At 35.8% G+C, this 14,839-nt stretch overlaps 1 protein-coding gene across 1 annotated transcript; it reads right to left on the reverse strand.

Annotated features, from left to right (window-relative positions):
• Positions 1-1,654: 1,654 nt before the first annotated feature.
• Positions 1,655-3,888, reverse strand: clrn2 (clarin 2). The gene is made up of 3 exons (XM_058789281.1): positions 3,547-3,888; positions 2,526-2,705; positions 1,655-2,371 (listed from the first exon to the last, which is right to left on the reverse strand). The coding sequence occupies exons 1-3, from the start codon at positions 3,797-3,799 to the stop codon at positions 2,103-2,105; spliced, it is 702 nt and encodes a 233-aa protein (XP_058645264.1). The 5' UTR covers positions 3,800-3,888; the 3' UTR covers positions 1,655-2,102.
• Between the last annotated feature and the right edge of the window lie 10,951 nt (positions 3,889-14,839).

Below are 14,839 nucleotides of genomic sequence, written 5' to 3' on the forward strand. Positions count from 1 at the left end.
TGTTGATCTATAACAAACAATTTGAAAATTAGTCAGATTTAAATGATCATTACAAAATGTTATCATATTTCCATAAGGGTTTTAAATTTGATCACTAAATTAATGTCAGCCATTTTTAAAGACCAAGGAGAGGGAGTGAACATGGTGAAACTTCCAAATATTTGGTATCTCTAAAAAAAACCCTGTATGTGCTCTTTACAGGACATCCAGAGTTAGAACTGTGACATGTAAAATCTCATAGAAATCGCTAAAAAATAATGTCTTCTACAGAGGATAAAACTCCATAGCTGGTAGTCAGGAGGATAGGGCAGAATAAAATGAGTCAGGCCCGCATCTGTTAAAACCACTATACAGTGGTGCTATCTGTTGGTCAAAACGTGTAGTTCACATATGGGCAACAAACTGCTGTAAAAGGGCAGCTTGGTATCATCGACAGAAAAATTAATTCCTACGATTATCAGGACATTCTGCAGCCTAATGTATAGAACATTTTTGTTCACCAACTGAAGCTCAACAGAAGCTGAGTGATGCGACAGGACAACGACCCCAAGCACGGGAGTAAACAAACCAACAACAGAAGGTAAACTGCAATGTTTTCAATGGGGAAATATAAATACTGTATATCATTACTATAGAATCTGGTAGTAGCCTAATGTCCAGATAAACTTTTCAATAGGATCATAGACAAAAATCAGTTTATGATATTTATGATCATTTACTTTATGATGTCTCTAGAGGTATCACTATAAATCTACAAGCAGAGAGAAATATGTAGGCTACTAATATAAATATAAGCTGCAACTATATAATGAAGTTTAAGTACTGTGGCAGTATAGTGCGGTCACAGTGATGGGTCAGATGTTAATACCATGGTACCATGGTAGGATGATAAAAACCAAATTGCAATACCATGCCACTTTTTGGTAATTATTTTATGTGACATGTATAATGTAAAGGGTGATGAAAATAGGTGGCTTGAGTTTGGAAATATAGTAATAAAAAACGATCTGGGGCCCTTGCTACCCACCTACCTACCTTACAGGCCATTCCCTTCCAGCTTCACGAGGTCCCTAGAGGGGTCCCTAATGCTAACCCTTGTACTAAACTTTTATGTTCCCCCTAAAAATCCCAGAGTGTGCACGTGAAGCCAGCTACTCATCTAACCAGCGCTCACGAAGAGATACTCCATATTTGTAGCCTATCCCAGTGACATAACTTTGAAAAAAGGCGTCTCCAAACTTTGGGGGTTTTCATTTCACTACCCTGCTTCTAGCGTTTTTAAATGCAAGACCACAACCCATGTTTGGTGTACTTCTTGAGAATTAGATATACTTTGTGATTTGGTAAATTAATTATTCTGACATCTTTGTGAACCGGTTTGAATGGAGATTTGATTATTATCCCAAAAAGTGCAGATTCAAAGGAATCTAATTGATCAAGATTCACTTGTGAACTGGATGTCGCTATATGACCCATCCGCCAAGATTATCAGTGTTATTTTTTTTGCGCTGTGGTCAAATTTCTCTTTTTAAATGTATTTAATTAAAAGTAAACAAAAACACAATATTTATAGAATTTTCTTACTGTTTATTACATACTTTGTTGTGATCACTGATCTGTAATATAAAACATTATACAGATCAGTGGCTGTGATAATTAATGTTTAGAACGTTTAGAGTGTTCATTGCCAAAAAGGGAACAAGTAATTTATTCTTACATATCAGACAGTATTGATGCATTATTACATATTGTATATTTCTCAGCTCTGAAATATAGGTGAGATGAATATATAACTTGTAAAATTTGTACAATTTAAAATACATACACAGTGTCACATTTCAGTCTGGAAAACCTGCAGTTGTCCTGTGTCAGTCAAAAACATTTTGCTGTCCTCCACAACAAACAGCATATTCAAGTGATTTTCCTTTTATGTATTTGCCACATAATACAGCTGTCCATAGATTCAGTATGACTACCACAGTCTGTAGTCATAAATCACCTCATAAATCACTTCAGGTATAGTAGATGTTGGGTCACATAAACACTCTGTTTGGCTCATATGCACAGCCTCCTTTCTGACCCTGCATTCAGCTCATCCTTCTTCAGTAGAGAAAGTCATCTCCGGTGGCTGTGGGTTCCTCTGGTTTCTTAGTCTGCATTTTAGGCAGATGAATTTTACTGGAGGCTACTACAAGAATGTTAGCTCCGTGTGTTACAGCGCTGGCAACGCACAACCAGAAGGAGAAACCAAGATTCTCCTCAAGGATCACAAGGGTAAAAAGGCTCTCACGGTAGTTAGCCACATGTTCTGTGAGCCGATGGCACTGGATTGCTGCAAGGAAAGACGCAAAGCCCATTGCACTGAACAGAGCTGAGAGAAGGGATTAAAAGAGTGGACATATGATTAGAAATCAAAAGAAGTAACGAATCACAGTTTTTTATTGTTAATATTGTTGATACAGGGCTGACTGTCCAAAGGCGTGGACAGAACATTGTATTTTAGATTATGTGTTATGTTGACTTACCTGCAATGAAATTCCAGATGTAGATGCCAAAAGGTCCTTTAATAGATTGGTAAGGAACTTTTCTGGCATTATATATACAGAAAGCTAAACTGACTACTGCAAAGCCAATAGCAATGAAAAGGAAGAAAATAATGATCATGTGAAGACCACTGTTGATTTTTTTGATGAGCTTCGGGAAAACTGCAGAATTTGTGAGAAAGAGACAGAGAGACAGAGATTAGGTCTCACAAAACTGGAATTATATATATATTTTTTTATAAAAGCATAGATAGATTGTTAGTATAATATATGTAGATATATATGTAAACTGTACTATGTATGCACATTATATACATACACCACTGTTCAAAGGTTTGTGGTTGGTAAGATTTTATAACGTTTTTCTTATGTTTCCTCAAGCTGTATTTTTTAAATCAAAAATACTGTCAAAACAGTAATATTGTGAAATATTATTGTAATACTGTTACAATATTGTGAAATACACAAATTAATTAATTTCTAATTCATTCATAATTCAGTAATTCATTCATGTGATGGCAAAGCTGAATCAGTCAATACTACAGTTGAAATGGAAATCGTGTAACATAAATATAACATAAATTATAAGATAAATGTATGTTTTGATCAGTTTAGTGTGTCCTTGTATGAAAAAGCTAATACATAAATAAGACCTTATTAATGTCTTTAAACAAAAAAATTCTGACCTCAGACATTTGAACAGTAGTGTACAGGCCTGTAGTATGTCAGAGAGCTTTGTTATGGCAAACCAAAAAAACAAAACAAACAAACAAACAAACAAACAAACACATAAATATTAAAAAAAAAATCATGCATATGCCTTATAAATAAATAAAAGGTTTAACAAATATCTAAAAACAATAACATAAACAACAACAGGGAAGCATAGGATAGCTACTGTAAAACCATACAGTGCATTAAACAGCAGTGTTTTTGTTATAATATAGGTAGCCTACACAATGAATGTTTAATCAGAATTGAATCTACACGTTAGTGCTCTTACTGTATATTTTGGAGCGGCGGATCCCGAGCCCGCATCTTCGTGTTTTCCCGCCCTGAAAAAGACCGTAGTAAATGTGTCCCGTGAACTGCTCGAGCTCTGGACTAGACGCGTTCACCAAATCCACTCCTGTCTGACACAATGTGGTTCCGGTGATCCAGCGTTCCGTGGCCAGAGCCACAACCAGAAGTACCACAGAACCGATGCTGAGTATAGAAGCGAAGGAGAACACGATCTGTTTCCAGAGAGTTGGCATTTCACTACTCACCCCATTCCTCCTATAAAAAGCAAGGCGCAAAGTAACACGACCCCGCGCGGTGTCCGCCTCTCTCCGCTACCGCGAGCCAACTCTGCGGTAACGTACGATGAAGTTTAAAACTTCATCACAAATAGCATTCCGGTTTGCAATACATTTGCGGTAAGTGCGCCAATATAATCTAAACACCCTAATACTAAACTGAAGGAACGCGAGATAGACAGCGTTAGGGGAAAAGCAGGAAACCAGATATAAAGCGGTCAGCTGGATCTCCTTTACCACCTAACGAAACCTTATACAGTTTACTTGCCTTCGGTTTGGTTGCCAGAGGTGTCCGCGCGCGTACACACACACACACACACACACACACACACGTTCATCTACTGCAAGTGCATTGTCAAGTCTTATACTTACACACATAAATCAAGGTGCTGTAACCAGAATTTTTATTGGATGTTCTTTGCTATAACAGTTAATCAAATATCGCCGGCTCCTTAACATTAGAATCTTATAGGTCATAAAAATTAGTGGTTCAAAATTAAATGTCACTTCAGCCGAGACTACTGGGTCACTGAGCATTAAAATCGAGAAAGAAAGGGGAGGGTTTGATAGGAACGATTTAAGTCACTGTAGCATTAAATGGGCAAATGACTTGGAAATATCAACCTGCATCGATTCTGTTTTATTTGGTGCAGAACTGGGGGTCGCATAAAAGAACCACGCCTTTATTTTGCCCGTAGCATCAACCTGAAACAGACTTCAGAACCATGGACAGCAGCCTGCTTTGGTTCAGAACCATGGACATGGTCAACCCGTTCAAAAATTCTGATGCGCTGTTAACGGTGCTAATTTCAGCCACAAGATGGAGATATCGTACTGTTTCGTTGAGTTGAGCTCTGTGCCACTCAGCTACATTTGTGACAATTACACAAAACATAAATAAAACAAAAACAAAAACAAACAAATAAAAGTACTTATTAAAATTTAGCATATTCATTTGGACAACTTTAAAGGCGATTTTCTCAATATTTTGATTTTATGCACCCTCAGATTCCAGATTTTCAAATAGTTGTATCTCGGCCAAATTTTGTCCGATCCTAACAAACCATACATCAATGGAAAGCTTGTATATGTATATGTATATTGTATATGATGTATAAATCTCAATTTTGAAAAATTGACACTTAAGACTGGTTTTGTGGTCCAGGGACACATACATCAGTTTACATTTTTAAACATTCGTTTAGAAATGTAATTAATTACCATTAATTGTAATAATCCAGTGAGATTTTTGTTTGCACAAGGAGTCTGACAACAGCCAGTGCTCCACACAGAGATCTGATCTCATCATCATCCAGTCTGTCTGGAAAGACATGAAGAAACAGAACAGAGACAGACTAAATGCAGAAGAACTGTGGCTCCAAGACGCTTCGAGAGACCTACTGCAAAGCTACAGTACTGTTAAAAGCTTTAGGCACAGTTCTTCTGGATTTAGTCTGCCTCAGTTTGTTCAGTTTCTGTGAATGTCATTCCAGACAGACTGGATGATGATCAGATCAGATCTCTGTGTGAAGCACTGGCTGTTGTCAGACAAAAACAAAAACAAAAATCTCACTGGATTATTACAATTAATGGCAAAATGAATGTTTGGAAATGTAAACTGATATTTCCTACTGACAGACTACAGCAAAAGATAGAAACTGGTAACTGTAACTGACTTTAAACCATTTTTTTTTGCTGGGGAAAATCCTAAGGCCTAAAACTTTTGCACAGTACTGCATATAGAGTAGTACTGCATATAGAGTATATATATATATATATATATATATATATATATATGTTTACTACACAAATTTGAAACATTAATGTGTCCCCAAAATCCTTAATAACGAGTTTCAGAACAAAATTCAGCATATTTAGCATAATACGGTGCCATAGATGACTATTTTCCAGAGACACAGATCAGTTAACCTCAATTAACTTCAGTTTAATTAACTGTTTCAGCTGACTAAATCTTACAAATGTTTATGTTCAGATGAAATTACAAAAAAACGTTTGGGGGTGGGGGTCATCCAACCATACCGTGATTAGTATGCATATTCATCTTCCTACTAAATCTTATTATGTGACTATTGGTTTCACTATTTTTAATCTTCATGCAATTTTGTTCGCTCATCCCCCTTTTATCTCTTATATGATTTAAAATACTCACATAAACATACAAAAAACAAAATAGGGTGTCGGTGAACCTGCTTGATTTGCTTTAACGATTACAATTTCAAATGCTAAGGATTTTAAGATTAACTGATGTTATGATATTACAGGCAGTACAAGCAATTCTATTCAATATGACTGATGCTGAGAGAAAGAACGGTTACACAGATCTCTTTGTCTCAAAACATGTCTTCAATCCATGTATTGATGAAAACATCTTGTGAAGAACACAAACAAAATCTTAGCTTTAGTGTCAGGCACATATGCAATATATGTTCCTTGTGGTCAAAGAGTCTTGTCATATTGATTGAAGAATGGAGGAAGAATATTGACCAGCTAAACTGCAGCGATGCTCATTGAGGCAACTGTGAATATCAAATGACTACTGTTGTGGTTTTGGACAGGCTTATAGACTTAATGCATTCTGGAATGTTTTAAATGTTTATAATGCAGTTATGATTGGACTTGAGTTATAACAGCTGCCTTTATTAATGTAAACATCTTTTCTATGTAATCTTGATCACTCTTTCTGCTCTACTAATGTATAATTCTCCATCCATATTTATTTTAAAGTATTTATCATCTTCTGCTCAGTCTAACGTCATTCATTTCTGCTTTCTGTTTGACTAAATCCACTCTTTCTCTTAGTTCTCAGCTTTTTTTTCTTTTCTTTCTTCTCTCTCCTTCTGTTTTTGCTTTCTTCCCAACACCAATAAGCTTAATGAGATTTAAAGTGCTCTGTAACCCAGTTAATCAGATTCATCGTTTTGATTAGACACTCAGTTTAGCATCTTAACATTTCTTAATCTCTTTGTTTTTCTGGAAAACAGTCAGGATTGCATAATTTTCAGACTGACTCTCTAGCTGTCTGCATTAGAATTCTCACAAATAAGTTAAACATGCATTTCCTGTCATGTCTGTCTATAGCATGAAATTGTCTTCTAAAAGATACCATCAGAGTTTGCTGTTTATTTATTTATTAAATAAGCAAACTTATGCATCACAAGACATTAAGATGTTCAACTGATTAACAGATGGTGAACATTGTGTTCTGGAAGAAAAGCTATGAATCTGTGTACACTACAGTATACATCAGGGATGGTCAGCGCTGGTCCTGGAGGTCCACTGAATTAAGCTCACACCCTAATCAAACACACCTTCCTGTCCATTTCAAGTAATCCTGAAGACTCTGATTAGAATTTTAAGAGACTTCAAAGATGGGGCTAAACTTAAGATCTACAGGACCAGAGCTGCCCATCACTGGACATCCATCACTGGATGTCATCAATGGACTAATGGAATGAACTTTTGCTGCACTGTAGAGGACAAAACAAAACAAAAATCTAGTGTACTCTGTGGACACACACACACACACACACGTACACACACACCTCTGTGGCCAAACAAACAAAATTGCACTGTATTCTCTAATACTAATACTTAAATGCTGTACTCTCAGCAATTAGGGTGCCAAGCACAACAGAGGCAAAATGAGGAGCCATGCATAGCATCAGAGCAACTGCAACAATAAGTAATTAAAGACATTTTAAAATTATTTTTGTTAAGATTGCTGAAAAATCATAAATACAATCACTAGTACAGTTTTTCTCGATTGCTAACACACTGTAACTGATTTATTTGGCACAATTTTCCAAACCATTCATACAGTTCTTGAAACAAAGACATGTTTCTCAAAACTTTTAACACAGTTCACCTGTTTTCACACATGCTCCAATTTGCTCAGTGTTTTCTGCAAAACTCTACACAAGAACAGCATCATTTTGCAAAGGTTTAACCATGTTCTCATTTAGAAAACACAAATACACAATATAACTTCCTCAAGAATCACAAAATGAACACAAATAGCACACATGTATCCATGTGTGAACTTTCAGTAGCAAAACTGATGACACAGCAGTCAGAATCTCAGGATGATATGAACAAGAGCACAGGTGATTATGTGTTTTGGAAAATGAATCCTGGTAGTGGGAGACAAAGAGGAATAGGAGGAAAAAAGAAAAATGAAGGGGGCGAGGTGAAAGGTCATTTGATGCTGATGAAATATAAAGCACTGTAGTTGAGCTTGTTCTTGTGCATGGAAAGAGCATAAGGAAAGCTGCCTGCAGGATCATCTACAGGGTTTTACACTACCAACACATTACAATTACAGTACATAGTAGTCAAAGTCAAACATTTTAGTCAAAAACATTCTCTTTTGTCAGAATCTAATCTTTGGCCTAAGATGACACACAAAGCTGTCAAATACACAGACTATTTTCCTGACTAGAAAACACTAGTGAGATCAATTCAAAATACTGTTACAAAAACCTCCTTTTGGGAAACAGGAAACATCTTGCAAGTCAATGACTCTTAAAGTATGCAGCATAAATAGAGTTGTGCAGATACAGTAAAATTCACCAATAAACCTTAAGAAAAGTTTACGTTACAGTTTTTCTCGATTGCTAACACACTATAACTGATTAATTTGGCCCATTTTTCCAAACCATACATACAGTTCTCAAAACAAAGACATGTTTCTCAAAACTTTTAACACATTTCACTTGTTTGCACACACGTTCCAATTTGCTCAGTGTTTTCTGCAAAACTCTACACAAAAACGCCATCATTTTGCACAGGTTTAACCATGTTCTCATTTAGAAAACACAAACACACAATATAATTAACTCAAGCATCAAAAAATGAACACAAACAGCACATGTTTATCCATGTGTGAACATTCAGTAGCAAAACTGATGACACACAGGTCAGAATCTCATGGTGATATGAACAAGAGCACAGGTGATAATGTGTTTTGGAAAATGAATCATGCTAGTGGGAGACAAAGAGGAATAGGAGGAGAAAAGAAAAAAATTAAGGGGATGAGGTCAAAGGTTGTTTGTTCCTGATGAAATACAAAGCACTATAGTTGACCATGTTCTTCAGCATGGACTGACCATGAGGAAGATGGCCTACAAGCTCATCTACAAGGTTTCAATACTACTGACACATACAATATAATTACAGTACGTAGCAGCAGTACTTCAGATGAGAGAAATTTCATTATTCTATATACAGTAAATAATGTAGCACATGTTGTACACCCTCAAACTCATTACAGTACTGTTGAAATGATTTGTAGCCAAGTAGTCCTTACATCTACTCTATTTTTGCAGAACTGAGAGACGACTGTCCAGGGAAAGTAGAGAAGTCTTTTTTCAGAAGACTAAGAAACTGCTATAACAAATAAGGATACTACCAATACTGTAATGCAATTTGGCTGAGGATGCTGAATGAATGAATTTATTTATTTATTTATTTATTCATTCACAGTAACTGACAGTATAGTCCAGTGTGTGTTTACTGTATATTCAGTTGTTTGGTCTTTGAACTTTTCTCTTCTAGTGCTTTTCATCTACTGTAAGATATCTTTACAGTCGTAATGAAAGTAAACTTTTCTTAAAGTTAATTGCTGAATTTTACTGTATCTGCACTCCTTTATTTATGCTGTATACTGTAACAGACATTGACTAGCAAATGGATTCCTATTTCCCAAAAGGAGGTTTTTGTAACAGTGTTTTGAATTGATCTCACTGGTGTTCTCTAGACAGGAACGTAGTCTGAGTATTTGACAGGTTTGTGTATCATCTGAGGCCAAAATTTGAGTCTGACAAAAGAGAATATGTTTTTGACTAAACTATTTGATTTTGACCTGGAAGTTTGAAGTTTGCACAAGTTGGTGTGTAATTTTGAGATTGTGTTTATAGTTGTGAGAAAATGGTGAATTGTTTCATGAATTGTGTGTTAGCAATCGAGAAAACTGTAATTACACTACTGTAAAGTTATCTTACAGTAGATAAAAAGCACTAGATCTGAAGATGTTCGGTTTTTAGGAAAATGTAAAATTGTGGGAAAAATTTTGAAAAATCGTTTTGTCCCAAGGAATCAGAGGAAAAAATAATTCGGAGGCCTTTTGGTTTGAAAATTATATAGCATATAGAATATTAATTTTTCTCACCAGTCCACCGATCATATTCCCGCATTGACTTCTTTCTTACCAGTAATTCTATCATATCAAATATTTCTGAATCAAAGATCCATCCAATAGTTATTAGTGATTATGCCCCAGTAACATTATGATGGAACATAAATAGTCCACATAAACCCTTTACTAGATGGCGATTTAACGCATCTCTTCTGAAAGACCATGACTTTGACAGTTATTTTAAGAGAGAGTGGGCATGCTTTCTAGAGATGAATGACTCCCCGGAATTATCCCAATCTCTTCTGTGGGAAGCAGGGAAAGCAGTACTAAGAGGAAAAATTATTTCATTCTCCGTTTACAAAAAAAGGAAAGAGAAGGAACAACAAGACTCCAATATAAATAAACCAACAGAAAAAACACAGGATACATTAAGAAAATATAAATTTCAGTTAAACAAATTAATTAATAAACATACCCAATTCCTAATTCAAAGGCTAAGACAAGAAAACTTCCATCACAGTAACAAATCTGGTAAATAAGGAAAAAACTACAATAGCAGTTATTACAGACACAGCAGGGAAGTCCACCAATTCACCAGAAGAAATAAATCAAATTTTTCAAAATTTTTACAGTAAATTATATTCTTCTGAAAAAGCCCCGACTCAGGAAGACATCAATTCATTTCTCAACAATATCAATCTACCTCAACTTAGTAAACATCAAATAAATACTCTTGAATCCCCGTTAACAGAACATGACTATTTTAAAGCCCTTAAACTCATGGCGAACAATAAAGCACCAGGTCCTGATGGATTCCCTGCTGAGTTCTACAAACACTTTTGGTCCATTTTATCACCACTCTTTATCCGAATGATAAATGAATCAAAAGAAAAATCAAAACTTTTAGATAATATGAACACAGCCACAATTTCACTCCTTCTCAAACCCAATAAAGACCCAACACTACCGTCAAGCTATCGTCCAATTTCCCTAATAAATGTAGACATTAAAATAATCTCCAAAGCACTAGCCCATAGATTAGAAAAAATCACACCATCTATAATCCATCCAGACCAAACTGGTTTCATTAAAGGTAGACTTGCATCTAACAACACACGTACACTTTTTAACTTAATGCATTATTCATCAATTCATAAAGCCAAAACCATCATAGTCACTCTGGATGCAGAAAAAGCGTTTGATAGGGTCAACTGGAAATTCCTGTTTTCCACATTAGAGAGGTTTGGTTTTGGGGAGTCATTCATTAATTGGATTAAAATTCTATATACATCACCTTCAGCCACTGTCATCACTAATGGACTAACATCACATAGCTTCACACTGCACCGCGGGACTAGACAAGGTTGCCCACTCTCCCCCTCACTTTTCACCATTTTCATTGAACCATTAGCAGCAGCCATCCGTCAAAACAGCAACATAAAAGGAATTCAAACACTAAATATACACCACAAAATAAGTCTTTACGCCGATGATATATTAATATATTTACAAGACCCTCCATCATCGTTACAAGAAATGATTAAACTCATTGATTCTTTCTCAAATATTTCTGAATACTCAATCAACTGGAGTAAATCTGCTATACTTTCATTACATTCCACCAGTTTGGATGTGACATCCCATACACCACCAATTCCTCTGTGCACCAATCACATCACATATCTGGGTATTAATGTTTCCCCCAGGCTGTCAGAGCTGTTTGGACTCAACTACACTCCACTACTTAAAACAATAGCCGATGATCTTCAACGCTGGTTGAACCTACCACTTTCTATTATGGGCAGAATATCAGTAATTAAAATGACTATACTCCCTAAATTAAACTATTTATTTACAATGACACCAACACAACCCACCCTTGCCTGGTTTAAATCACTAGATTCAATCATTACCAAATTCTACTGGAAAAACAAGACCCCAAGAATTAAATTGACTACCCTACAGAAATTAAGAACACAAGGAGGACTGGAAGCACCACATTTTTACCACTACTTTTTGGCCAATCAGCTCCAAAATATACACAAATGGATTCACCCTAACCCATCAGAAAACACATGGCTAGATGTTGAACAAACAATTTGTAAGGACATTAATACTTCAGATTTACCCTTCTACAATCAAACAATCAAAGAGCAAACAATCAGCAGCTCTGACAGCCTGGTGGAAATTCCATCAAATCACAAACTCCCCTCTTGCACCATCTAAATACACCCCGATTTGGAATAACCCAGATTTTACATCTAACAAGAAGCCACTTAATTTACGCACATGGGCAGAAAAGGGAATCACACAACTTCAGCATATCTTTCATCATAATAACCTGGCATCATTCTCCCACTTGGTCCAGAGATACGGCATTGGGAGCAATTGTTTTTTGGAATACTCACAAATCAAATCATCAATTCAATCAAAGATCGACACTAGGACGATTGATCTAGACCCCCTCCCAATATCAGCGCTAATTAATATATCTTCAAAAAAACTACTCTCCAAAATATACAGAATTATATCAAAATCAGAAAATACATTAAGTCTACCAAATGTTAAGTGGCAATCAGATTTATCTATTGCTCCCGATGCCGCCTTCTGGACACAAATCTGCAAAAATATTTACTTCATGACGGACAATGCCAACCTTCAACTAATACAATATAAAGTACTTCATAGATTTCACCTTACTGGACGAAAATTATTTAAAATGGGTTTTACTTCAGAAACATGCTCACATTGTACACAAAACACCTCAGACACCTATCTTCACGCCATGTGGCATTGCACCCCAGTTAAAGAATTTTGGGAAAACGTTACTGAGTCACTATCCAATCTTATGGGATGTCACGTCCCATTATCTCCCTCCCTCTGTATATTAGGTGACATATCCATAATCAACTCAAACGATACAGATAGTAAATTACTCCTAGTGGCTCTAACTATCGCCAAGAAAACTATCCTCATGCACTGGAAATCAAGGAACACCATACATATTACATCTTGGAAAAACTTACTACTAGAGTACATCTCCATGGAAAACCTGTCAACTTCCACTCAAAATAATACAATAGAATTACACCCCTCTTTGTTATCTCTCATTAACTTCCATCAATCATGAATCCATTGACCCTCTTTGTCTGAAGCCATCCACAACAACACACCATTCATCAATATCTACACAAGATTTGGGGTTAGGAGGAGGTAGCAACAATGGCTAATATCAAACTAAATGAAAACTTATGAAAGATTAAACTTGTTCATTTTATTATTATTATTATTAATTTATTTTTTGTTTCCCTATCCTTTCTTTCTCTCTTTCTGTTCTCCTCACTTTCGTCGTGTTTTTATTTTTATGTAATTTATTTATTTTTTTATTATTATTATTTATTTATTATTTAAATTTTTTTATTTTTTTTCCCTTCCTTTTTCCTCTCTCTCTCTCTCTCTCTCTCTCTCTCTCCCTTTCTCTCTTTTCTTTTCTTTTCTCTTTCTATTTTCATGCCTCTGGGCTTCAGTTGGCTGTGGCATCTCAGGTCCTGCCCTGTGTGGTTTGGTTTAGTGGTTTTCTTCTTCCGGCACTACATGCCTTGCTTATTTTATTTTAATGCATCACTAGACGATATACACACATCTATTGTAAAATAAGTAAAGGGAGAAGAAAAAAGAAAGAAAAAAATGCTTATATGTATATCAGACACACACACAGGGTAAGTGAGACGTGAGCATGGGGGCCTGGACTTCTGGTTCCACGCTGCACGTCACGCTTTTTTAATGCATCATACACTCATATACATATGTAGGGTAAGCGTGGCATGTGAGTGGCGGCCGGGGGTGGGACTTTGGGCCTTGTGCCCCGCAGCACCTCTCCTTGATGGCTCGTTTTTGGCATAATTTATGCCTTACGCATGGAGGGCCCAGAGGCAGCCTTACAATAACTTTCTATTTATAGCTTTATTACTATTATTACTATTATTATTTCATCATTACTATTACTAACATTTTTATTATTATTATTATTATTATTACTATTTGTCCTCCTCCTGATTCCCCAACCACCCCCTGTCTCGGATGAATAAGTTTATTATCGTTATTGCTGCTACTATTACTATTATTACTTATCACCTTCCTCATCCTCCATCCAAAATTAATAACAAATTTTTGTTATTAATGCAATTATTACTATTATTATTATTATTACTGTTATCATTACTATGTTTTTTTTTTTTTTGCTATTGTCATGTATGTTGTACTTTCTTTTATTTATATACTTCCATCCCCAACACCCAGTCACACTTACGCAAACACACACGCACACACACACACACACACACACACACACACACTCACTCACTCACTCACTCACTCACACAATGTTGGCTGTCATGTATGTTTTGTTGACCTTGGTTATTTTGTATTTGATTTGTTACCTGTAAATAGTATGTTTGTTTGCATAATAAAAATAAAAATAAAAAAATGTTGTAATAACACGGTAAAAAAAAAAGAAAAAGAAAATTATATAGCATGAATGTAAGGTGCAAATTTGAGCTGTTGGTGGCGCTAGATAGTTTGAGTTAGAGACTCCAAATTTGCTGTGGTTAATGTTGAGACTGTCCTGTATCTGTGTACTAAATTTCATATCTTTGCAGAAAGTGTTTCTATGGGCAGCCATAGACTAAAAAGCAGAAGACGTAGAAGAAGAAGAACGCTAATGGATACAATAGATGCCTATGCACCTTTGGTGCTCGGCCCCTAAAAAAACCCCAAAAACTAAATCCAGTTAAACAGCTCTAAAATGAAACTTTCTTATATGCTCATAGTTCAGCCATGAGGGT

This window comes from Onychostoma macrolepis, chromosome 01 (assembly GCF_012432095.1).
Source record: "Onychostoma macrolepis isolate SWU-2019 chromosome 01, ASM1243209v1, whole genome shotgun sequence".
Lineage (NCBI taxonomy): Eukaryota > Metazoa > Chordata > Actinopteri > Cypriniformes > Cyprinidae > Onychostoma > Onychostoma macrolepis.

Coding starts and splice junctions, on each gene's coding strand:
- clrn2 (XM_058789281.1), bottom strand. CDS start 3,799: ATGCCAACTCTCTGGAAACAGATCGTGTTCTCCTTCGCTTCTATACTC. Junction 2,706..3,546: donor CCGCCGCTCCAAAATATACA/GTAAGAGCACTA, acceptor CAAATTCTGCAG/TTTTCCCGAAGCTCATCAAA. Junction 2,372..2,525: donor CATCTGGAATTTCATTGCAG/GTAAGTCAACAT, acceptor CCCTTCTCTCAG/CTCTGTTCAGTGCAATGGGC.